General features: G+C 36.4%; 1 protein-coding gene across 44 annotated transcripts in view; it reads right to left on the bottom strand.

Moving 5' to 3' along the window:
• LOC133844764 (protein muscleblind) overlaps nt 1–27,544 on the bottom strand; it is a 197,665-nt gene that overhangs the window by 65,868 nt on the left and 104,253 nt on the right. Inside the window, exon 3 of one of the 44 annotated variants that reach the window (XM_062279015.1) lies at nt 2,265–2,312. The exons of 42 other annotated variants lie outside the window; for them this stretch is intronic. In XM_062279015.1, the coding sequence (XP_062134999.1) occupies nt 2,280–2,312 (33 nt within the window). In that variant the 3' untranslated portion in view covers nt 2,265–2,279. Of the gene's footprint in view, nt 1–2,264; nt 2,313–25,195; nt 25,253–27,544 lie in introns of those variants that run through there. One more of the 44 variants, XM_062279014.1, reaches the window with a different exon arrangement.

Raw genomic sequence — 27,544 nt, 5'->3', positions numbered from 1 at the left:
TTGCAAACTCTCAAGAGAACGCGTATGATAAAATGCCGCAGAGATAGAGAGATATAGAGAGAACAATAGACAGAGAAAAAAGAACACGACGCAACAAGAAATTGTATATTTTAGATACGACAAACGGACAGAGGAACTGCAGCCATGAAGATGTCCTTTCACATTTTTGTATTTTTATAATACAAACATTTAAAAGGAATTTCTATTAAAAAATTCAAATAAAAACTTTAACATACTAGAGCTGTGGTAAATTAGTTGTATAATATTAAAAGAGAATGTAAACACATTATTGCCTTAAAAAGTATGTATTCTACATTATGGATCATTATTGAAGTTCTGAGTAAATCAAACTTGCATCTTTTTAACATTAAACAACAACATGAAACGTATTTTACATTATATATAATTTGGTCTCACTTAAGAACTCATCAAAGGGTTTCACTTGTGCTTTTGAATGACTAAAACAATTAAATAATCTAATAATCAAATATTTAAAGTCTTCTCCTTAAATCAATTTTAGTTGCAGTCAGTAGCCAAATCTAACCTTTCAACACCTTCATTAACACAAACAAACAATTCTAGTTTCAGTTTTCAACTCCTTTTTTAACACTTCATTGTCCGAAATGATTTCCTCTTATTGCGTTTCAACTGTCAATGCAGATTAACATTTTTTAAACTTCCCTTTAGCCAAGAGTTGGTTGTACCTTAGTACTTTTATTTGATGCTCTCCATTGTTAATGCAATAAAAACAAACACTTCATATGTTAATATTCCAATTAGTCTGAGAAAAATAACACTAATTACGTGCCCACACACACCGAAATTAACAGCAGCAACAGCAACAACAAAGACGACAATAAAAGTAGCTACTTGAAGGGCAAGTGCTGGTGGTCGTAGACAAAGTCAGAGAAAGAAGGAATGAAAGAAAAGAAACGTAAATAAAATTAATTTTATACACCAACAGGGAGCAGAAACCAGAACCGAAAGAGCACCAAAGTCCTAAGTCTTGAAGTCAGCATAAGGACGAAAATGAGAACAATTTGCAGCATAAAAAAAAGAAGAAGGAATGCACGACTGCAAGTCACTCTGTAGACAGTGAGTCATAAGAGAAATTAGCAAATTATTTACACCAACGGTAAACCATAATTTTGCTCCATTTTTGTATGTATGTAGGGTATAATGAAGCGGGGTAAAGAAATGCTGCAAATGTCTGGACTCAAGTGCGTTGTGTTATATGAGTGTAAGAGTGGCATTGAAACGAGCGCTTGACACGCGACGTGTTTGCATTTTACAAGGAACATTGTTTCATAAACCGCACCACCGCACACATACACATACACATGCACGTACACCCTCGCATACACACACACACACACACACAGAAAGAGAGGGGCTCAAGTAGACGGAAATATTAACCACACTGTACAATTCTAATTACATTTTGCCAGCTATGCAGAGTCGATCTACGTTGCAAACTCCTGCGGATTCCTCCCTCGCTCCCTTCCTTCCTCACCTCAACGCTCACTTCGCAGGAGTCGCGTGTGCCTTTAATTTTATTTATTGCAGAAAAATGCTGACTCTACCACCGTGTGTGTGTGTGTTTTGGGGTCGGTAAAGCACAGCATCGCATGTCGCGTTGCAATAAAGTGCAACAACAACAACCACAACAACATCAACACGGCAATTCGTTGTGAGAGTCCTGTTTTGGAAATACCAACTCGTTCTTATGATACTATATGTATTTACTATAATAATAATATTGTTAGTATGTGAGGGGAAAAGTCTAGTGCGAACTATTCGATTTATTGTATCCCATTTGAGGCCACAGTTATAGTCAGCTTCCTGTGCAAATTCAAGGATTTATAATCATGTTTGAGGTTTGCTGCATCATCTAGACTTAAAATATGAATCCTTAAGATTCTGGTTTGAACCAAACCAAGGCATTTTGCAACAATAGAAGCTTAAGATTAAGTTGGTTTCAATGTTCCTCTTTTGGATATGACCAATTTGCAGAGGTGATTTTTCAGTCTGCCGTTCAGTCAGAAAGTTCGGGAGTCTCCTAAATTTATTCTTTCAAAGGGTAGTATATGCTCTCCCTTGGAGAACTTTTGCCTGCCTGTGATATAATCCAAATAAATTTCCTCCGTCCGCCAAAATTAATGCTAAGTAGTTATATAAACAGTATAATGCAAATATAATCGAAATTTTAGTTTATTTGTTCGTATTATTCCTTGAAACTTACGTACTTAACATATAGATATATGTGCTCTATAAAAACCTTAGGAAAAGAAGATTTGCGAACATATGTTTACCTGAAACAAGAAGAGAAAAAAGAATATTATTATAAATATCTATAATCATAAATTTTATATAATTAAAATAGATTCACCCACAAGTCTAACTCCATACAAATATTTTTCCTTTACGGAAATATAAAAATAAACATTTCCTTAATATCAATACATAAACAAGAAAATATTTATAAATCTCTGTTCCGGAATACCCAAAAATTAATTGTAAATATTTATTGTTTGCACAAACTGCGACAAAACTGACAAATAATGGCACATTTTACGCCTAATTAAACAAGTTCAATAAACCGAGCGTCGGCTGTTGAGTGCCACCGAATAAGGAACTCAGTTTTGCATCCTTTCGCAGCAGAAGGATGGCAGATAGAAAGGGGCCGGAATGGAACGGAACCTTTTTTCATTGTTGATGCATAATTGCTAGCATAATTCAAAAAATGAAAGAGTTGCCCACAGACGAAAAAAAAGGGGGGAAATTCATTGACTTCTCTTTGGAAGCATTTAGGCTCGCACTGAATACAAAGGAAAGCAATGCAAAGTACTTTTTTTCTTCAACGCTTTGACACACGCAGCGCAAACAAAGTGGCAACAGAGTGGATCAGAAGCAGGAACAGAAGCAACCGACAGTAGCCGAAGAAGGCAGCGGGATATCAGAAAGATATAGAAAGAGAGATAGAGAGCATCCCGCCAGTGAATTCTCTTAGCCGCGCTGCCACAACGACGTCAGTTCAGTTCAGCTCAGTTCAGTTCATCAAATGCACTGCCACAGCCACAGCCACTTGCTTTTTAATTAAAATCCAAAGTCATTTGCATGCGCTTTGAATGGGTGCCCAAAGAAATTGGCTCACTGCGGGAGTGTCAGCGGAGACAGAGAGAGAGAGAGTGGAGTGAGACACTCCTTTGCATTGTAATGTAAGTAGTTCTTGGACAGGGACAGGGACAGGGATGAGGATGGGGGTTAGCTGGCGACAAGCGACGACCATTATAATCATTATCAATTGCAGAGGGCTGACAACGAGCTTAACAATAGCCACACAGACACTCAGAAAGAGAGAGTACTCAAACCTAAACTCGCCTCAATCTCTCTCTCTCTTTGGGTTTCTCTAACCACAGTCGCAGTCGCTGCCACAGAGACTCAACCACGAGCCACAAAGCCGACGATGCCGCGATGCATAGCAAGTAGGCTGAAGTGAAGTGGAAGTGAAGAAGATGCTGTTGGTGCACGAAGCGGAAGGAAGCGGCCAGCAGGCCACATGGCAAAGCGTGGCAGCGTGGAAGGCAACAACGGAGGCGCAAGCGGAGGCGGTGGCGGTGGCGGAAGCGCAACGCAAGCGGAAACGGAAAGCCTTATTAAGCGGAAACATTTCGCCTTTTGGCTTCGTGCGAGCCCGGCACGAAATGCTCCTCATAATTTATGCCAATATTTTTGCAACTACTTTGCCGCCCGCTCCACAAGACTCTGTTTTACGACCCTGACCACAATCTTCTGACCATTAACTAGTAAAAGAATCTGCCTCCAAAAAGAGAAGATTCCAATTGTCTTAGCATCAATAAAAAGTTTCAGTCAACCATTGACTGTTGGAGAACATACACTTTTTTCTATCCATGTGCACTAAATAAGTTACAAAAGTTTCTATTAAACTTTGTTTCTTATACGCAATTGTTATTTAATTCTTTATGCTTAACTGTGCACATAGTCGTATACTTAATATTGGATATGGGAAGAGAAAAATACCTTAGAGTTTCCTGTTTTGTGGGTTGTGACTTGCAAAATAAAACACAAATTGTACTTAAGGTATTTTGTGTTATTAATTGATGCAGATTTGAAAAATATTTATATACTATATAGTTCTATCACATTTGTGTGATTTTAATAGACTTCTAAAGCTGAAGAATGAAATAATGCTTTCTCTTGTGGAATTTTTTCGCCATGTTCGTTGCATATCAATGGAAAATATGCAATTGACAAAGGCCGACAAGGCAACGATACGAAAGAGAGAGAGAGTAAGAATCAGAGAGGGAAAGCAAGTGAAATAAAGAGTGCAATAAGTAAGAAACGCTTTCATGGGTTTCACAGCCGCTTTTGAAGTGTAAATCACAGCACAAAAGTAACGGCAATTTGCTGCAGCGTCCATCTGTAATTGAAAAAGAAGCAGAGCAGACGAACTGAAGTGACAATTTGCAATGGAATATTGATATTTAAGAAGCTCCTCAACCAACAAGACTTTAAAGTATTTTCCTGATTAACAACTTGAAATTTAATGATTATTTTTTTGGGAGCTGTACCAGAAAATATTTAAGCTGGTCTTTTTCACTTAATTTCTGAGAGAGAGTCACGAATTCTGCAACATATAATAGGCCATAAATCAAAGTCAGAGCCTGGCAATATTACATTTCACTTGTGCTTGTGCACAACGTACAGAATACACAGAACTTTAATATGCTCAGGACCCAAATGTCCTGAAAATTTCAAACTCAACAAATTTAGGGAGCACACAAATTTGCTTATTCTTGCACATGCTGATAGGGAGAGAGAGAGAGCCAAAAGGAATCCCAAAGCAAACTTTGCTCATCATTAACAAAACAAAATATTGAACATGCCTCACTCGACTCGGACTGGGATGAGGATGCTAGTCGAATACCCGAACTACTATTCATAGAGAGAGCGTGGCTTACATTTCAAGTTGAGGTTTATTTTTTCCTCTCGTTTTTGGTCGCCTGCTCGAGCAACAACAACGGAACAGAAGTTGCACTCAAGTGCCTATTTATCTTATTAAGATGATGCCGACCAGCTTGTTTGGGTGCCAAAAGCTAACGCTGAAATGTGGGCGTGGCGCATTGCCTGTTGTCTGTTTGCCTCACTATAGTTTGTGCTATGCTGTGCTGTGCTATGTTGTTGAACTTGGCAAGGACAAGAAGAGTGTGCTCTTCTTTCCTTTTGCCTATTAGTTTATTTTGCTGCTTGAAGTAGTTTGCAAGTTTCTGCACAACTTGGGTTCCTTCAGCGTTTGTTTTGTTAATTTGATATGGCCAAATAGATGGGAAGCAGAAATAGTTGAGCTGACTTGTCCACTTACAATCGTATATATAAACATTGTGAATGCCATCGCCCTTCGCCCCTCGTTCTACGCTCCTCGCTTCTCGGCAAACAGAATGAAAATGTTCTTGTTGACAAACCATGGATGTCGCCATCGCCACTCAAAATATTGTGACTGGGAAAAGGACTGCAAAATGGATGATGAGAGGGTGTCATCAAGGTGGATGTGTGTGTGTGTGTGTGTGTGTGTGTGTGTGTCTCTGTTTGTGGACGCCATGAATACGTTTCAAGTGCTCTGAACATTTTTGGACTTATTTGATTTGGCCAAGTGCGGGTCGGTCTCTGTGTGAAAATGTATGCTAATTGGCTTTTGATATTCTACCAAAGGGTGCGGCGAGTGGGTCAATTCATTCTTCATTTGTGTGTAATGAGTTTTAAACTGCAATGTTTGTCTTGCGGTTCAGTTGAACTGAACGCCACATTTGTATTGCTCATAAGGTAAGCATTGTACATTATCAATGAACTATAACAGAGTGAACAAATAAAAGTATTCCTTGCTACAGAAGAATAAATACAATGCAAGACAAACACAAATTCAAAGCTAAACTTTTTAATAGAAGCAAAAGTTTTCGTTAGCCTAATTTATTAACCTCTCGAGACTCGATATGCCCCGAAATCAGATTCGAAATGCACACACAACTTACACACACACATACACATACATACGCACACGGACAAAGCATTCGCAACGAGGCGAAAAGTCATAAATATCGATTTCATTACCAACGCATACATTTCATGACAATCGGACAATGATCAGAGGGGAGGGAAGAGTGGAGGAAGACAACTAAAGATGGAGGAAGAGGAATCGTCGTATATCGTGTGCGAATCATCCACACGCCATGACTAAAAGTTACTAAATTTTCCGGCCGTTTGCGTCATTAATTTCCAAAAGAGAACAAAAATTTAACGGGGAGAACACAACAAAAAAAAAAAGGAAAAGAAACACAAAATACGAGCAGGAGAACTGGAAAAAGGCATGGCCACAAGCTCAAACCAATCGAATGGCATTCAGTAAGCAACAGAGAAGAGAGAGCGAGGAAATAATGGAGCAGCAAAAGTTTCGCGAACGAGTCGCCGATGGCCGCCCACTGATAAGGATAATGGAATTTCGCTCCTGGACAACACGATGACGATGACGACAACGACCGACAATGATGATGATGGCGAGCAGCAAGCAGCGACTGAATTTATTCATTGACAATTGAGTTGCGGGCTCGTGAAAATTGAGTTTGGGTCAGGCAACGCGTTATTTAGATATTCCTCTTCTTCTGCTCTGTTCTGTTTCTCCACTTTCTCCACTTCCCCCGTCCATCGACAATGCCAACTTAAACTTCGACTACTTCACATCGCTGGCGTCGTCATCGTCAGTCAGTCAGTTCATTCCAAGTATTTTCGAGTTCTGCATATTTATTTGCACAAACGCTTTGCTTTATTACTATGTATTGCTATGACTGCTGTGTTATTATAAAGCCCAAGCAGCTGTGGCGCATAGGCAACAACATCACAGAGGAAGTTCAGTCAAGTTCTCAGCTCTCTCACTCTCTCTCTCACTCTGTACCTGGTTCCAGTACTCTCAAGTGCTTTGTGGTTTGGGCTTTGGGGTCTATCGCATTTCAAATATTTTCGCGCAAAAATGTCAAGAGTACTTTTTGGCTTACAAAAGTATGCAGAGCTGAGTTTCACATCACAGTTCGATAGCTTTAAAGAAGCAATGGCAACAAATAAGTTTTCAAATCGAAGCTTCTACTTTTCCTCGTTTATTCTTTTCATCGATGAATTATTATAATTGTTCGCTTTTACAATTTCAACTAAAGAAACGAAAATTCAGGTATTCAATCTCGTCTCTGTTCCAATTTAAGAAGTTGGACATTGATATTCGATAATGTCTCATTTGTTGTTAGTTTCTATTCCACTTTTTGTTTATTTTTTTTGGAATACAAGATTGATTTTTTCTTTAATTTTCCACCATTGTTTACTCAGTTCTTGCTTTTATTGTGGTTTACGTTGCTACTGCTGATTTTTTGGCAACAAGCCAACTTCAAATGAATTTCAAGAGGACTCCCCATTCTTGATTTCAAATTATTGCGACTTGCAATCACGTAGAAAATGGAAGAATAGTTTCAGAAGCCTAAAACTAAACATATCAAAAAGACTTGAAATCAAGTTTTAATGATCAGTTTTAATTTTTTTTAGCTAATCGAAGTGTAAGTAGTAAGAGAATATTAATTATGTTTCTGCTTATCAACTTTTGTTCAATCATCACAGAAAAAATAAATATTATTGCTAAATTGGTTTTTTATAGTGAAACGAAAACAAATTTAGTAATTTAAAAAAAGTAATTTCAAAATAAGACAAATTTCGTTTTTTCTTTCCTTATTTCTCAAAATAATTAAGGAGATAAATAAACATTAGTGGCCAAACACGTAATAGCATTTAAAAAGTGCTGATGTCTGGTTTCAACGCCCACAGCAGCAGCTAAAAAATGCGGTGAACAGCGAAAGAGAAAACTGAAACTGCGGACTGCGAATGCGACTGAAATTGCGACTGACGATGACTCAACAAATCAAGTTGTTGTCTCTTGTTGGAGCAGACATGCAACTTTTGGTGTTTTCACACTCTCGTTTGTCGGTTTGCCATTTATTGCATTTTTTTCGTTTTAATTTATTTTTGTATTTATACTTAACTATCAAGTACACTTTTATAATTCCTACCTATACTTTTGTATCTTGTATACCTTCTGTCTATAAAGGAGAAAGAGTCCTTCAAAAGAAGTATTTAGCTTAACAGCTCTCTCAAAAAACATACAACTTTAATGTTAAAAATCTGTTAATAACAGAAGAAGAAGCCTAACAGCTCTTAAATAATATTCAACTGTTGAATGTTAATAATTGGTTAGCTACAAAAGAAGTTTAACCGCTCTGTTAAATAACATTCAACTGTTGAATGTTAAAATTCTGTTAATAACATCTGCAAAGCATTTATAAAAATAATCTATACTCTGAATGAGTTTAAAGGATATCTCAAAGTCGAACACTTTCAACTGTAACATAGCTTCTTCCTTGTTATTTTGCACTGCAAGTTTTCAGCTTTCCTCAATACAGCGACGCTTTAGATGGTCGCCGGTTTACCTGTGCATCACTCCTGGCCCTTTCCCTCTTATTGTACACACACACAGATAGTGCATTCACTCGACGTACTTTATCACGGGGCACAGCGCACAGTTCAACATATCCACCACACTGACAGATCAGTCAACATCCAGACAAACAGACTCCAACTCCGTTGTCCACTCTCTTCCCAGTTCCGACTGCAGACTATAGACTCAGCTCTGTCCAGCAGTAGTTTTCCTTGTGTGTGTGTTTGTGTGTGTGCCATATGTCGTAGTGTCTCTTTTGAACATATGACAGTTTAATTTACTTTTATTTTTCGTGTGGATTACATGCAACTGGAATGTTGGTTTTTGGGGTTTTTTGGCAACTGCTATTTATAGTTCTTTTTTCCCGTTTTTTGTTTTTCTGTTGATGTTGATGTTGATGCTCATGTCATTTAATTTCAATTACTCTGCACTACTTGCATATATACGTATTGCAACTAAATTATTGTGAAACAGAGACAGAGACTCTGTGTGTATTTTAATTATGCGGCTGGCTGGTAATTTATGTTAAACTCTGAGTTATTAGAATTTATGGTGAGCTGTGTGGCCAAATGCTCCAACCGCACTTGAATTGTTAATAGTCGAAATTTGCGTTGTTTTGGGGGGCTTTAAGATGACAGTTTCGTCAGCTGAAATGACCCTCGACAGTTGCATCCTAATGTGTACGTAGACATGCCAAATAAATACACGAAAAAGCAATCAGCTATTGTGCCTGCCTGGCAGAGGGAACGAGCCATGGTTGAGTAATAGGAATTCATCGTTTACAATATTGTTTGAGTGTAACACAGAAAAAACATACGAACGAGCAGCTCCACATAAAATCAAGAGATACACTTTGTATTACCCTAGACACGTTCTTAATATATTTTTGGAGCGCATTATTCGAGGGTATTTACATGAAAATAAACTGGATTCTAATATGAGACATAATTTATAAATGAAGTAAAACGTGTTTTAGAATAATCGATAGTACAAAAAGTGGTATATAAATTTGATTTTTACATTCGTACCTGTCTATATATATGTATGTATATTGTAAATTTTTAATAGAGAAATACAGAAAAACTTGCTTTTAACTCCTGCCAGCAACAAGAGTAAGTTAGCAACTATCTTAAGAATATGCCAAAACAGGTAAATGAGTAAAGTACGATGCCAATGAGGAGGCATTCGCATAGTATGTAAATAAAGTACATCAAAATGAGTATTGGTATTTATACCCTGCTTTTTAGAAAAAGCAAAGAAAGTATTCCAAAGTTGTGCAAATCATTCGACAGCTTCAAAATGGTAAACTTCAAAATGGAATGTGGGTTGTTGAGCAGATATTTTTAAATTCCATACTTTAAGAAATCTAAAATACACATACAACTTTTATTGCATTGATTCTTAACAAATTAGCACACAGTATCTCATAGTCAAGTACTCTCGAGTGAAGCGATTTTGCTTGTTTCTTGCCTGCAAATACATCCACTTGAATTCATTTCCCTTTACCCAAGAGATTTGTTTTGCTTAGTTGTATTTTATTTGCTCTTATCGTTTTTTCTAGCTTCTAGCTCGGTGCGCCTTTGTGTGTGTATAACAAAAAATGAGAAAAGATACAGAGGCAAAATAATGCAACATCCAAAGCCTCAACTAGTCGCCCCTTGTGGCCAAAACACACACACACACACACACGCACATCAGAGTGAAAGAAGCTTTGCAACTCGAAGGGATTTTTCACCTTTTCGCACAACTTGAAGCACAAATGTAAATTTACATTAGACGCAAGTAAATTTAAATAATGCGCGCAAAATTTACTACTTTTTTGCACATTTCTTCTCCCTCCCACGTCTTTCCTCGTATTGTTTTCGGTTTTCCTGTTTCCATTTACCATACTGGATGTGCTTCTGGGAGCAAAACAAAAAGCTTTAGATAACACTTATGGTATCGCCCGCCTTTAGTGCAGTTGTTGCCTTCTGAGTGCCATAAGATGCCATTCTGTTGGCAGCTTTTGTTGCCACAGTGGCTTAGAAAATATGTTGACAAGCATAAAGCTGAATTGCAGCTTGGCAAAACTAACAAAAAAAAGTATGCAAAGAAATGTGGATTTAAAAATATAAGAATTTAAATTTCAGTTTATTCTATACTTTATTTTATGAAATAAAAACTTCGATGTACTTTTTGAAGTTGAAGTTAAAGTTACATGCATCATTAGCTCATCCTTCTGAGCCTAAGCCACTGATCACACTAAATCTACATGCATTTTTCATGCTTTGTCAAATAAACACAGAATGTATTTGCATAGGGAGCACACACCACACACAAAGGGAGCATTTTTTTCAACGGCTAGACGAAAGAAAATCGTGCCTAGGTTACAGTTCTTTATGTTTTTTTTTCTTCAATTTTTTGTGGACAAGCTTTCGCTTTACTTACTGCCAATTTTCAAAGACTCGAAGAGCGAAATAATTCGCCATATACATGCATAGTGCTGGGGTTCATGCTGGGCACGAGGACACGAAAAACACGCAGAGAAGCTTGTCTAATAAAAGTCTAGTCGACATTATTTCGCAACCCTCCATGAATTATACACAGTTTGATCCGTTTTGCGACCCCCAGTATAAAACTGAATTCGAGCAACTGGAACTGGGAGCATGAGGCAATGCAATTTTCGTGCATGACGCAAAAACGTGGCTCGAATATCCAAGTATGTCTCACATTATAAATAAATAAGCAACCCGACAGCTACCAGCTATCCAACCATCCAACCAACCAACCATCCAGCCATCGAGGCAGCACAATGAAAAGGCCAGCTTAGATCTACCCTCTCAATAGACTCGTTTTGGGGTAGAGTCGGGAAAAACAGTAAAGCAAAACGCAGAACTGAGAACTCAGAACTGAAGAAGGGAAAAGAAATTACATTAAGCAAGCGAGGAAAACATTTTAACAAGTCAATAACATGTCAAGTGAAAACTTTTTTAATATTTTTAAATTGTTGTCACCCAACAAAAACGAGAATGCCAAGAAAATGTTCAAAACTTCAACCGTCAACTCGTTTAACTGTTAAGACCCCCACGAATTTTCCTTTTTTTTCTCAATGGCACGTTCTCGTAATGGTTACAGAAATGGAAAGGCATCTCCTCTTTGGCAGCACAATTAATCAAAATTTACAATAATATTTCTAGTACGCTACTCAAATATGAATTCTTATGTTACGTCATGCTTTTTATGGCCGCCAGAAAATTTGTGTCAACATTAAATATAAGAGACAGATCCCGTGGAATATATATTTTTTTGTGCTGTCGATTTTGGCGAGAATTTAATTAAACAAAACTTATGTGTTTTTGCTTTGGTACATACTTCAAAAGATGTTGGTATATTCTCATGGTATCCCATGATATATATATATTATATATTGTATATATTTGGATTGTTTATTTTTGCTGTTCTTGATAAAATTAGCAATTATAGTATTTTTTATTGTCTTTGGTATATACTTCAGAAGATGTTGGCATATTTATTTGGTATATTGGTATATTATATGATCGCATGAAATAATAATTTGCTTTTGTTGATAAAATCAGCTATTATGGTATATATTACACTCTTTGGTATATATTTCAGAAGGTGGTATGATCCAATGAAACATACTTTTTTTGTGTTTTATATATTTTATACATATTTTACTTCAGTTGATGGTATATTTATCTGGTATATTTTATTGATAGATTATTACTCACAATGAGCGGGTATCTCGTAGTCAAGCACTTTTAACTGAATCCTTCTCACTTGTTATATTTGGCATTCCTACAGAGATGCATTTGTAATTTACAATGATACTTGCTTCAGCTGTCAGAACGTGACACATGTTGAATACACAATACACTCCACAATTTTCAATTATAATAATTATTTTATTTTTGATAAATGGTCTCACATATACTTCGTATACTTAGTTACGTCATTTCCAAAAGTCTCATCTTTTCATTTAACACATTAATTTCAATAAAAAGGAAGCCGCATTTCTCGACTAAAGAAATGCACTTCCAATTACCATTAAAGGAAAGGTAGAAATATATGTTGAACTTTTTTCGTGCGTGAGTAAAATGATTTCATAACTTTTCGTATCGAATGTATTCACTTAATGTATTAAAAGTATGCAGCATGACGGTAAGAACGTCACTTTGATTAAGGGATGCTTCTCACTGAAGAGATGTGTGTGTGTGTGTGTTACATGATATTCTCGCATGTAGAATGTGTGGCTGGAGTCTAAAATTTATAAAAAGTTAAAGGCAGCTAGGCAAAAAACCAAAAAAAAAACAAAAACAGCAAAATGTGCAGTTTGTCAAAATGTGACAAAAAGTTCAACTGCCATCTTTTTAAGAGTCGTGTTCCCCAAACATGGCCTTCGCCCCCTGCCTCTGCCCCTCCACCCGTCTCTTCCTTTGCCTGAGGGGCAAAGTTTTGCTTATGAACTTTTCGCTAATGCTTTTTGGCTCCATGTGCAACTTAATGTCTGCCACTTTTATTTCATCTACTTTAAAGTTTTGCCATTTTTCTACAACATGTTTTTCTACATACATACTTATACATTTATTTTTTTTCCTCCTTCTTCTTTATTTGCACTCGTGACTTTTGCGCAGAAGAAAAAAATATTTTGTTCTTCCTAGAAAATCAGCGCAAAGTTTGCTCCACCCCTCCACAAGCATAACCAATACTTAAGAGTGTGTGTGCGTAAGTGTGTGTGTTTGTGTGTGTGTATGTGCGTGTGTAAAAGCAGTAAAAGTTTTCCTTGGGGTGCATGTCCTTTTTTTAAGAGTTACCTCACACCTCGCACCATGCAACGTCGTCGAATGTCTACACTCTTTCTTTTTCTATGTTTTTTGTCGGTTGGTTCTCTCTATTTTTTTGCTATCCCTTCTGTGGCTTGCATTTTGGCCAAATATCATTATTCTTGTCGTTTTGCTGCTTTAAGCGAATTTCGTGAAGTCGTTTTAACTTGACTGCTTTGAAAACTGTTTTCCTTTTGGGGGTTCGAGAGCGATGAAGAAGAGACGAATAGAAAAAACCAAGAATGAAAAAAACGCTTGGCAGGAATATTAAAAAATTCCTCGGGACTTATAAACATAAAAGAGAAATCGAAGCAAGAAATGGATATGAGACCACAGTTTACCACAATAAAAACAAAGTGAACTCAAGCGCGCACTTACAACTGACCACAGGTGATATTCAAATTTGGAATTAAGGCAGCATTAGGTCGCCGCAAAAGCAAATCAAATTAGTCCAAGATCAACACATAAGCAACGTGTGCAACGGTTAATCATATCAAGTGAAGACCCGAGTTAATAGCATGACTAAATAATTGCGAATTTACGTGAAGGCAACCTGGCAAAGGGCATCAATGAGGGTGTCGACTGGCCTGCCAGGATGCCAAGTCTAGCAACTACAACTGTACGTGCCGAACTTTAGCATTAACTTTACTTATTGACCTTATGGCCATGATGGCAACTCATGTGCAGCAGCTGCCTGGGTCAACATTTGTGGAGCGCACTCAGGTTGTGGGTCAGCAACAGCACATGTGCCTAATTAGTTGGTTTATGGGCTAACTGAAGCCTGCTTTGGCTGCCCACAAATGTACACTTGCCCATAAACCAGGACTGCAATAAAATAGTTGGGGTCCATACAATTAAGTCATATTGTTCTGGACCATTGTATATTAATTAGCACTCTGTTTAAGAGATATACACAGATTTATAATATGAAATTCGGTTTTTATTATTTTATTTTCATCTGCGACCAATGTGGTATTATTAAAGTCAATAAGCTAGGCAGTCGAGTGGGATGATTCCTCTCTTTTTCTCTCTATCCACGTTGCAGGTTTGCTTGCCAAAGACCAAGCGGCAATCGTTTACCAAAAAATCAAATGCAATCAGCGAAAGCAAATAATGGCATAACGTGCCGTATTCCCAAATATTGTGAGCTACGTGTGTGTGTGTGTGTGAGTGTGTGGATGTTGAATGCAAATAGCGAACGCCACACCCAACCCAACACAAACAGACACATTGAAACGAGATTTAAGGACATCGGCATATAATGCACTTGAAATTCATACGTAATAGAAAAATAATAAAGTCAACAAAAGAGTTGACCATAGCATATGCTATATAAAAAAATCAGAATTGTAAAAATCAATACATCACATGCATAAAACAATACGATGCGAGTATTTGACATTCACATACAACAGGAAAAACGAATTAAATATGCATCCCGTGAAATACTCTTTCAAGATTTATATACACAACATATATTTCGCCCTTTAAAGCCAACACTTTTCTTCAATTTAATGCATTTTTGAATAAATTAAAATCCGAAAGCTGCATTTCACATTAAACTGTATTCGTTTATTTTTGTGACGATGCCCTCTGGGATTTCGTTTTTCCTCCTCATTTCGGTTCTCTGGTAAGTGAATGTGGACACACAGGACACAGGACATTGGACAGTGGACAGCCGATGCGCGTAAATTTAAATTAGCAGCAACACCAGAGACTTGCACACACACACATACACACATGGCAAATCCAATGGTGTCTCTCTGTGTGTGTGCGTGTGTGTTTATGAAATTACACATACGCCATGGAGCACCACATTTTGACTACTTCATTACCATGTTTAATCAGATCATTGCGTGTGGCCACGACAGCAGCAGCAGCAACAGCAGTCGAAGCAGCGACTGCGGCGCCAGCTGCAGAGGCCAGTTCATCACAGTCTGACCTCTCCCTTGCAGCCTGCCTGGTTATGGTTGCCCATCCTTTTGGCTAACTGCTCTGTTGCCATTGCAGCAATCATTTAAATGATGTACATTTATATTTTACAACACACACTGCCACACACACTCACACACATACACACACTGTACGTTGCACGCACTGTTGACCAACAGGCTTTGATTCAGTCTCTGTCTCACTCGCTTTGGCTGTGAAACTGTGTTCAACTATCCTCGACTGACTTTAGTTTTAGTGTTTTAAATAACAATTTGCTTTTGCATAAATTTACGCATGTTTCTCGCACAACTTTGTTGCCTTTCGCACATAATACGCACAGCTCTCATTGTTTTTGTTTTCCAGTTGTTGTTATTTTTATTGCCACATAGCCATAGCTATAGCTATAGCTATTGCCATAGCTGTTGTTATTGTTATGTCACGCTGCTGCTGCTGCAGTGTCAGAATTTGAGAGAGAGAATAACACACAGTACACATCAAATGTTTGCTTGTGGATTAGAGAATTAGACGCATTTTATTAAAATCAGACTATCATATTTTCAATCATGTCCAATATTTTAAATTGAGTTTTTCTTTGAATTTGCTTATCGTATTTCATGATCCATTTCAACAACAAACAAGTGTTTTCCCACAATTACAAATAGCATTACCAAGTAATATACCGAAAATATACTAACATATACCGAAAGCTTTATTTGGTATACTGATATACTTTCTCAAATATATCGATTAATACACCAAACATACTAACATATACCAAAAGATTTATTTGGTATACTTATATACTTATACATTGAGTGTGGCCTTATTCCCAAAATATACCAATTGATATACCGAAAAAATACTTACGTATACCCAGAGTTTTATTTGGTATACTCATATACTTCAAGATTCAATGTGTATTACTCCTAAAATATACATACTAATATACCGAAAACATACCAACATATACCAAAAGCCATATTTTGTATACTAATATAATTATACATTCAGTGTGGTATTATTCTTAAAATATAGCAAAAAATAATACCGAAAGCTTTAGTTGGTATACTGATACACTAATATATAAAATACACCAATTAATATACCAAACAAATACTGGCATATACTTTCGTATACCAAAGAGTACGAAATATACCAGATTGCCTTTTAATGCCATATAAAATGATCTCCTTAATAAATTCTATATTTTATTTGAGCAATAAAATGTTCAATTATCATAATAATAAAACGTGAAGTACTGAACAAAAACGCTATACTGAATAGTTTAGTTTGTTTGTTCATGAACAACCCAAACCCAGTTAGAACTCTTTCGCATATAAACAGTGATTAGTTCACTAAGAAGCGAGCACTTTAAAATGAGCAGATATTTAATTTCGAACAAATGTGCATTTAATTTAACGAACAGGCTTTTGTTGTGTTTAATTATCCTAATTATTTGAAATAATTTAAACTGGTTTTCCATTGCTCGATTGCTGTGTCTAATTGTAGTATCTGTCTCTCTGTAAATTTCACTCTATTTGCAGGATAATCAGATAAACTAACATATGCGTGTTGTCTATTCATTATTGACATTACAAGAGCAAAGCGTCGATTTGCGAGATTATCTATTTCCCCCCTCTCATTCTCTGTGACTCTTCGGTTGTTTCTGTGTGTTTGATTTATGCATATCACCACAGCGAAAACAACAACAAATAGACATCCACTATTATTGAGCGACACGGACACAACAAACAACAGAAGAGGCGAGTACACAAATAGTATTTGTGCAATTTCAAGAACAACAACTAGATATAGATATAAAGAGATATATATACATATATTAATGGGTGCATTGCAGATAAAATACACAAACATGAATTGTCATAGACGGATAGAGATAGATAGACAGATAAATTGAATCTTACGTGAAAAGGACAAGAGACCAAGCAAACTTCATTCACAAGCTGCTCATATATTAATGTTGTTATTGTTTTCTGTTTTCTGTTGTTGTCTGCTGCTGACAACAGACACAGCACAGCACAGCACAAATGGTGGGTGGGAGTAGGTGGTAAGTTGAAAATGGAATTTGCAATAAGCGTAAACGAGACAGCGACATGAAACATAATTAGCATCGGGTGCTTTAATTGATAGTTAAAACAAACGCCAAACAATACACACACAGACACAGACACACACACATTGACGCACACGCACATAGAAAACTGAAAACTTTGCTCTGTCCTTGTTTATAAATGTCTGTTGTGATAGGAGAAGCTGTGGTTGTGGTTCCTCTCTCCTCCTTGCTGTCGTTGTTGCTGTTGTTGCTGTTTAGTTGTTGTAGTTTTTGTCTGGTGTCTGACATGTCAGGCTGCTTATTTAGCTCATTTATTTTGAATGGCAGCTTTGGCAAGTGGATGCACTTGCGGCCAGGCTACGTAGCCAGGAGTTTCTACGCTTGCAACATTAATTTCTGGCTATAAATGGCTTAAATTACCTTCTAACGCATACACACACATACATAGATATCGAAGATGTGTACATCTTTGGCTGATGCAGTTCGGTGCGTATCTTAACTGTCGTTTCCATCGGTATCTCCTCTACCGAGCACATCTCGCACTTTGCGGTTGCTTGCTGCAAATTTATTAGCTGCCATTTAAATTGGCCCACAATTGACGAGCCACCCAACCAGACACCCAAACACCCCAACAGCCAAGCGTTGTGGCTTTCAATTGCTGCTGCAACAGCTGAAGCAGCTTCACAATTGTCCTGCAGTTTCACCTACGCATTCATATATGGAGTATCTTAAATACCTTCTGCGCTGTTGCTTACGCACAGCATATTATGCGCTTTGAACCTTTTTAAGTCTCCAATTTCAATGTGAGTAGTTCAAAATTCATTTTTTTAGAATTTTATATTGAGGAGTTTTAAACAAAAGGTAATTATTTAGAAATTACAATAAATAATTGTCCTAGAATTCATTTTAATTTAATTGCATCGTTTATCGAATACTTTACATTGCGATAGTCCTTTCTCGATAGTTATTACTATCGATGCCTTGACGCCGATTGTCAATTGTTATGTGAATTTTTAAGTACTGAGAAGCGTTGTCATATCAGTTTATTGCATAGTTGCCTGGTAGTTATTTCTTGATTTTTATTACTATCGATGCCTTGACTTCGACAGTCAATTGTTATGTGCAGGTTCGAATGTTGAACAGCGTTGCCAGATATTCCACAGTTGCTTGCTCCCATAAAAGCGTAGATGAAAATTTGTAAACCATGCAACTTCTTAAATGACAGATTGTGTTTTTTATCCACATTGCCAGCTGTCCGACTGGCTGACATTAGTGTATTAAAATGCAACTAATTAGCTGTCAAAACAGCAGACTACGGACTATCAACTGCATTTCAGCAGTCGGCTGTCGGTAGTCGACAAATAGACGCACAATAATTGAGAGGAAAATAACCAGAAACTGTATCGAATACTGCACAAGCAAAGCATTGCATATATGTATGTATGTGTGTATGTGTTCAATTTGTTTAATCAGCAAGGAGGATCAAGAGTCGAGAAATGGGTCGAATAGTTGACTCTGCAAAATTAAACAAATCGAAAACCAGTACATCACACACACACACACATACGTATCGAGAAGAAGAAGAAAAGTCAACAAAACACACATTCGAATTACATGCCAGTGTCTATCTCCTCTTCTATCTCTCGTATCTGTATCAGAGTTTGGTATCTGTATAAGCTCTAAAGTCAAAAAGTTGTCAGGTTCATTTTGTCCATAGACTTTGCTATATTTTCGTCTCTTTCCATCGCCATCGCCATCGCTCTCTCTCCCTCTCTCGGTCTGTCTCCTTCTATCATTTTCTGTGTGCATAATCGAGCGGATACAATCATTTTAATAGACACGCCGGTGTTATAATTTATATGCAAGCATATTCGTTCCACAGTTCTCCCTTTCTCTATCGCTCTGTATATATTTTGTCTCACTTTCTCACTCTGTGCGGAAAATAGAATACAGTCAATTTCTATGCTTTTTGCATATGTGGCAATGTTGTATTTTTTGGTTTTTTTGATTTTATTGCTTGTGTTGTGTGCTGTGTGCTCTGGATGCTGCTCTGGCCAGCTATTATTGTGTTAATTTGCAAGTTGATGCTACCAGACGCCATTGTGTGTGTGTTTTTGTGTCTCTCTGTGTGTCCGTGTGTATGTGTGTTTGTTGGCCATATGTGTGCCCATTGAATTTACGGGGCATATGACAACTGCCACAAAGTTTTTATTGCTGCCATTTTGCGCGATATAATTAAAAAAAACAAATGTGAATTATTTGTTGCTTGTTTGCTTCGTATTCTAATCATCATTTGTTCAAAATAAAATATGGTGATAAATTAAATGAAAATTAGTATTTTCAAAATACAATATTCTACCACTTGAGTATTATTCTTTCGATGAAAGACTGTATGGAGAATTGATTAAAATCTTAAATAGCATTCAAATGCAATTGCTAGAGAGTTGGACTAAATTAAATGAAAGCCAGTATACTAAAAAAACTAGATACTCTACTATTCCACTATTATAATTCGTTCGACTAAAGCCACTATCTTATGAAATAGACAAACTCAGTATTTTAAAAATACTACATACTCTAATACTTTACTATTATTCGTTCGACAATGGACAAATATATGTCTGAAGTACCAATAACTCATGACATTTAAATGTCAGTATTTAAGAAATACTATATACTCTACAATTATTCGTTCGATAAAAGACACATATGTCTGAAGTATTGATTTAAATCTTAAATTGCATTAAAATTTCAATTGCTCTTTAGTTAGAAGAAGAGCAAAGGTGGAAGAGCAAAGGTGTGAGTTGGACAACATAGTTATATGCAGAGCGAGCTCGGCCTGCACTGGCGTTTTATTGAGAGATAAATATCAGCGATTAATTTGAAATTTATTGCATGCGCTTAATAATTTATTAGCGAAGGATGGGCGGGCACACACTTTATCGCATTGGCACTGGACAGCAACTCCTTGCTAGTTGCGTACATTACGCATACGCCACATAGGACAATTCAGCCCCTCGGCATGTCAGCGCAGCGTGAAATGCAAGCATATTATATGGGACGCTGGGGTACGAAGGCGGACTAAAGTGTTGTGTGTGTGTGAGTTTGTGTGTGTGGAAAACAATTGCATTTAAACTTGATGCTGTTGTTTGGATTTTGGCTTGTTTGCGTAAGTTTTACTGCCGATGGCTCATAAATAAAACACAAACAACTCAATTCACGTCCAATGCCCTGAAATTTAAAGTGACTACTAGCTGAAAGCTACTCATATCTTAAAAGGAATAAAATAAATATGAAATATTAGATCAAATTGTCCGACCTTACCGAATAATGCAGTTTGCCTATAACCGAAAAGTTATCTCAAAGTGAGGCAAATCATTTTGAATTCATAGATTTAAGAAAAACTTTTTAATTAAAACTTTTTGCTGAACTCATTTGCGTCATCATTTCTCTTAGTTTCTACAGATTTTTTTCATTTTTCCGCGACTTTTCCTGTTCTTTATGTCGTACAAACCATTTGACCTTAAAGGAAAAAGTCAAAGACAGGATTTGCTTTCTTTTTTTGCGAATTTTTTTTGGCATTAGCACCTAATGGACCTGCAGTTTAGACTACTATTTCACAACTGACTAATAGACTTGATTGCTGCAATTATCAAATTCCAACGAACAAAAAAGAGAGCATAAGAATTGGCGACAAGTGAAGAAATTGTGTTGCATACCTTGAGGCGAAAAATTGGAAAACTATACAAAGAATTGCTTTTGAAATACAATTATAAGTAACGGAATTCGAAACCCAAATTAATTATAAATAAAGATCAAATATTATATATTATATAACAAATAAATAAATAATATAATTTAATATTAATATTAATAAGACTATTGAATCATGTTATGGCAATTCAAAATGTGAAATTACGAAAACAAATGCTCAAATAGATAGAATCCAAAAACGAAAATTGGTTTAATTGTATCGCATGGCAAGACAAAAGTTTATAAAGAACAGTGAAATTAAATTAATCACTAATTACGCGCAAATCCATCAGAATTAACCACAATTAACTAAACTTTGTTGCAACAATTTTCTCAAGTTTGGTATCCTTGCGGCTGCCACTGTTTCCTGCTCCTGCTGAGTCTACGACGTCGACGACGTCGACGACGAGCGTCGTAGCTCCTCGCTTCATTTCAATTATTCAATTTTACACCTTAAGGCATTCCACACTGAGCAAGAAAAACACACAGACACACACATATATACACACCCATTACCGCGCAAGCTTGCAGCAAGAAATGCTTCCAAATTTGGTATCCCATGGTTGAAAGTTGCTCCAGCAACGTCTTCGCCTTTTGCTTTCTTTCTTTGCTGCTATTGCTTCTTCTTCTGCTTGCGCTTGTCGCATTAATCGCACGGTGCAAAAGGACCAAGTTTGTAACCGACTTGTTTTGCCCTCTCTCTCTCCTTTCCCCCATCCGCAGCTTGGCTGCAAAAATTCCGAGAGAATGGAGCTAGGTTTCGGGCTGCTAAGGGAATGAGAGAGGAAGCTACAGAGCATCTGGAATTTACAGCAGCGCTAAATGAAAAATTGTGGAATGCTTCATGGCGCTTAAAGCAAATGGCAGACAGCAGCCTGCAGCATTTTCCTCAACTACAATAATTCCTTAAGTGTGGCCGCTTTTTTCCGCTGCCCTCTTTCTTTTCATTGTGGGCGTGACTTCTGTGGTAAATACAACACTTAAATGCCCCCAAATGACAATTGGAATTTGGCAGCGTTAAGACTGCAGATGCGATGTACATATTTCTATGCCATTAAAAGGGTTTTTTAGAATATTATTTAAATGTACTTCCGCATTCGGTGTGAACCCAAATAAATTCATTAAGTTCTTGCGGCTTAAAAAGCAGCAAAATGCAAATGAAATAAATTTTGTAACTTGAAATATTTATAAATAAAAATGCCAACTGTATGTCTCCATTTGTTTGCCAATTACACATGAAAATCATCTTAAATTGTCGACACGAAATGTATTTATAAACAACATACAACAGAGATGCAAATAAAGCAAACAAATTGTCGGCTTTTCGCCCCTCGCTGGCCTGAAGCCAAGAAATTTGACTTTAGAGATCTATAATTTGACACGAATTTATTCAGTTAAGTATTTCATTTTGTCAAATAGGTATTTGTTGTTGGTTGAAACTACAAAACCAAAAAAAAAAATAAAAAGAGACCTTTTTAAACACGAAATGAGAAATGAGAATACAGAGGAGAACTAAATTTGCAGCGACCTTACAAATGAAATTAGGCAGCATTTAACTGAGCGTGCCAAATATTTATAAACTAAACAGACAGACCGCAAATATGTAAATGCAATGTAAGCATTTTATAATTGAATTTCACAGGCGGAGGATGTTTGGCTTATTTTGTTGCGTTCAGTTCAGTTCGGTTCAGTTCGATTCGATTCTGTTCTGTTCCGACTTATAATTTAGTGCGAATAAAATCAGTGGCAAGTATTGGCGGCCAACAACAATTAAATAAATGGATTTTTCGAAATGTGCAAGCAAAAATTTAATGATTGCGCTTTGCGAAATTAACTCATTATAAAATTAATTAAACAATTGATTGGAGCCACATAACGGCAACAAATGTGACTGTAATTGCAAATTCTATGCACAACAACAATTCCCTATTCCTCTCTCTCTCTCATTTTGTGTGTTCGACTCTCTTTCTCTCTCTCGGTCGCTTGCTTGTCTATAACCAACGGAAATTGCAGTCAACTTAGGCCTATGGCGGGGTAGAGGGAGGAAGGATATGTGAATGTGTGTTTGCAATCAGTTTTCAGTTTTCAAATCGCCAGCAGCAAAACCTAAAAGCAAACGATGCGACAGCAAACGAATGATATTGGGGTTTTTTTATCTGGGGGGACGAGTCGTGGAAAAAATGTATATGTTTAAATGTGTGTACTCTATAATAGAATCAATTTGTAGTAAACCACAGGAGACACATGAAAAACGCAATAAAAAAGAACGGCAGTCGCCTCAATTTTCCCTGTATGTTGTTTTCAATGGTCTGTGGTTTTTGGTCCAACCGCAAAAGAGCTTTAAATTATTGCACTGGAGGGTTGTTTACCTCTCTCTCTCTCTCTCGCTCTCGCCCTTGCTCTTTAAAGAGGACTGTAGGACTCGCTTTTCCAAACAGTCAAACATTAATAAATGTTGAATATCGAAATTGAAAGTATTCAAATATACTTAAGGGTTGCCAAGCAATTAGAGAAATTGATGCACCTGCTTTCAATTCGTTTCAGTCTGTCAATGCCCATTCCCATTAATTTAGCCAACACAATATTCATTTTTTGCTGCCAAGTTCACAATTTATAACCTACAATATGTGCTTGCAACATTTTACCAATAGTATTATAAAAAGAATTGTTTTAATACGATATTATAAATCTCTTCCAATATTTAAGAAGTTGAATATATATTTTCTTGACCAGATTTGGTTTCAGCCTGGTATATTTTATATTTAATAGTATATTTTTGGAGTGTAATAGTATATTGATATACCAAATATATACATCCGGTATATTTTGCCCAATTTTGAATGGATGCAAATTAAAATATTAGAAAAATATTTTGATATATTTTATTATTTTATAGTATATTAATTTACTATATTTAAAAAAAATACTGAACTATTTTGCTTTTATGGAAAATGAGTAGCGATTATCTTATAGTCGAGCACACTCAAATTAAGCTTTCTTTCATGTTAAATTTAAAACATTGTGCTGCAATAAAACATGTCCTTTGCCACCTGTCACACCGTGAGCTGAATAAAGATTGAAAACAATGAGCAAAGATAAACAAAAAATAAAAACGTTTGTGTCTCGCTTTTGTGTTATTATGAAGCACACACATTACACCACAGACTTCAACAATCTTTCCTTTGTCTATCGCTTTCATCATTTTGTAGGCGCATTTTTTGTAACTTAATTAGCATTTTTACAACTTTTTTTTGTGTGTTTTAAACTCGTTAGTCCTCGTAAAGAAGATTTTCGTGCTTAGTCGTGGTTAAATTCATTTTTTACTGCTCACAGGTCTTCAAATATTTAAATCCTAAATACCGAGTAGCTTATTCATCGCTTATTATAACTGGATTTGACATTTTTGATTACTTCTATAATATAAGTAGTAATAATAATTGAAAATGATAACTACGCTATTTGAAGCTTGTAAACATGACCTAACAAGATGCACACAAAAACACAAACACACAAATTCACACATTTTTGTGATGTCATACAGACAAACCCTGCGCGCTTCCTCTTGACACACGAGACGTCCTTAGAGAACGACAGCCTGACACTTGTCTGAGCTATTTCCGCTGTATCTGTTGTTATTGGTGTTGTTGTTGCTGTTGTTGGTGTCTGCGTTGTTGCTGCTGGCATTGCATAAATGCCTTTTAAGTCGCTTTAATCTCCTTACATTTCAAGTTGTTTGCTTTTATTGCATAATTAATTAGTGAAAATAGCAAAGCAAAAATGAAAGTGAAGCGAGGATGCAAGCGAAGGCAGAGAAACCAAACTTGACAGCTTTTGACGACTACTCGAAATGCTGCAAAGTGTTGCACTGCCGGTTTACACCCAGCCTCATTCATAGTCGCAGTCAGTTCGGTGCCTGAAAGGACTTACATACTGGATGGAGTCTTTTTCTTTTGCCTTGCTCCTTCATTAGTTTCGTTGTTCACACTTTTCACTCGTGTCTTGTCAAGACTCATCTCAACTGCTTTCAACTGAGTGTCTCTACCTCATACAGCCAACGTGACGTATGCTTAATAAATTGTCATAGACTTACTTACGATATTTATATTTACTGCTGGATGCATAACATACCTGTAAGTAGAAAGAAAGAGGAATAATCGGTTAATCAAAAGCAAAAGTTGAGTTTAATCATAATCTTAAACTAAACATTAAACATTATTTTAAAATTGTTGTAATCATATTATTTCTAATTATAATAGTAATCTATTACATTTCCTAACCGAAATAATGAATGAAAATGTCAATTGAAGATAAAACAATGTATATATAAATTTTAGGAAATAAAGGAGATTAAAACCAATTGAATATGATTCCCAAATGTTATAAAAAAATAAACATTTCTATATTATTTCAGATATTAAATATATGTAATGTGAAATATACATATGGATATAAACCATTAATATTTAGGAATTCCCATAATTAGCATGCTTTGAAATCATATTTAGAGTTTATTTTCATGTTGACTTAATTTCACATTAAGCTCCCACGCGGCAGCTATATAAATTATATCCCTTTATCCCTTGACTTCTTTGCTGCTGTCATCAGCACCAACGCGACTTGGCTTCATTCTTTATTTGGGTCTTAAAGCCTCAAGTACTCGCTATACCGCTCATCTAGCGGTTTGTCCGCACCGTGCTTAACTAGGCCAGAGTTCGCTCACTTTAAATTGTAACAAGAAAATTGGTAATTGCTGCGGTCACATGCCGCTGCTGTCGACAACGACTTCCACAACATGGCTAAATCAGACACAGACACAGCCACATTCCCCACACACAAGCGCAGAGCGTAGCCCACTCATATATATATACTATATATATATAAAAGTACCGCAGCAGCAGCAGCCCCAAAACATCTTTGGGACCGTTAATAAATGTTGCTAGGAACGGGGGCAACAAAACAGACCAATAATGGCAGCAAGTTCAGCTTAGTGGGCCACGTTAATGACATTTCTCGCGCGCGTTGCATATTTTCGAGCGCCATTTAAAGTTGCCCAACTTTTGCCCCCCCTTTAGATTTGATACGCCCTTTTGCCACGCCTCGCATTTACTTTCGCAAAATTCACTTGAGAAAACTTTAAGAACTGTCATAAAAATCGAATGGCTTTAAATGCTGGAAAATAAACTGAACATTAGTATACCCTGTATGGATAAACGAGAATATTATGGATTAGGTATTTTTTAAAGAAATCAAGTCTGGTCACACTTTCAATCTCTCTCTTTTGACTTGGATTTGTGAATGTGGTGCAGGATTAAAAGACAAACAGAAGCAATAAATTGAAATACCAAATACAAATCAGTAATATAAAAACATCAATTCTTTATATAACTTTTCTATTGAGTTTTATAACATCTTGCAAAGTAAGCTTATTAAGGAAAATGTTTAATTTGAATAATTATTAAAGGCTTACTTAAGAATCTTTTTAAATCTTTCACAAGTATATACCTTTTCTTAAACTTAAACTCAAAAAAACAGACTGAAAAAGTTAAACGTCCACTCAGTCGAGCATCAAAACTCAACAACAAAGTTTTGGGCACACTTTAAAACGCAATTTTGTGGCGTGCATTGTCTTAATGTGCCCCCAAGCAAAATAAGAAGAAAAATCCAAGAAAAAAAAGGACTTGAACTTCAACGTCGAACAAATTGATGAGCAACTCATCGCAATGTTACAGGGTTGGAATTCTCTCCTGCTGTTGATGTATGAAATCTCAGTTCTCAGTTTAGATAAAGCTGCATTTGGTTTTTATGCGCCCAATTCCGTTCGGAGTAATTTAGTTTGGTGGGCGTGTCACAGACGCCGCCCCGATGGCAATGGCGATGGTAATGGTAATAACGGAACTCCGTCGTCACATGTTGCATCTGGCATCCAAACTGCCTGCGTTATACTATATGTAAGTATCTCCTCCCTCAACATTTATGGGACTACACCGAAATGTTCCCAGCTAGTTGAGGATTATTTTGAGTTTGAGCTCCCGTTGAGTTTTATGTGTTTGTAATTAGTTTTTCAACGCTGTGTGGAGAGCAGAAAACGGACAAGGAGACAAAGTCGGAAATGAAATTGCTTACAATCATGTTTATACCCGGTAGAAAAGCGTTAAAGGGTTATACTATAAAAGTGTAGTATTGCAGACATACACTGAGAATTTATAGTAGTAAATAATTTTCATAATTGCTTTAATAATCGTATTGATTATATGCTATTCATCTAATTATTACCAATTTTACTTTTTTGTTCGCGTTCTTTTTAATACGAATTTGTAAATTGGTTTATTATAAGCTAATTATAATTAATTTTATTTTGTTGTTGACACTCTTTGAAGTGTGAATATATACTCAAAATTTGAGCTAAAATTAGTTAATTAC

Source organism: Drosophila sulfurigaster, chromosome 3 (genome assembly GCF_023558435.1).
Source record: "Drosophila sulfurigaster albostrigata strain 15112-1811.04 chromosome 3, ASM2355843v2, whole genome shotgun sequence".
Taxonomy (NCBI): Eukaryota; Metazoa; Arthropoda; class Insecta; order Diptera; family Drosophilidae; genus Drosophila; species Drosophila sulfurigaster.
The sequence above is the reverse complement of the archived record's forward strand: the minus strand, read 5'-3'. Positions and strand labels throughout refer to the sequence as shown.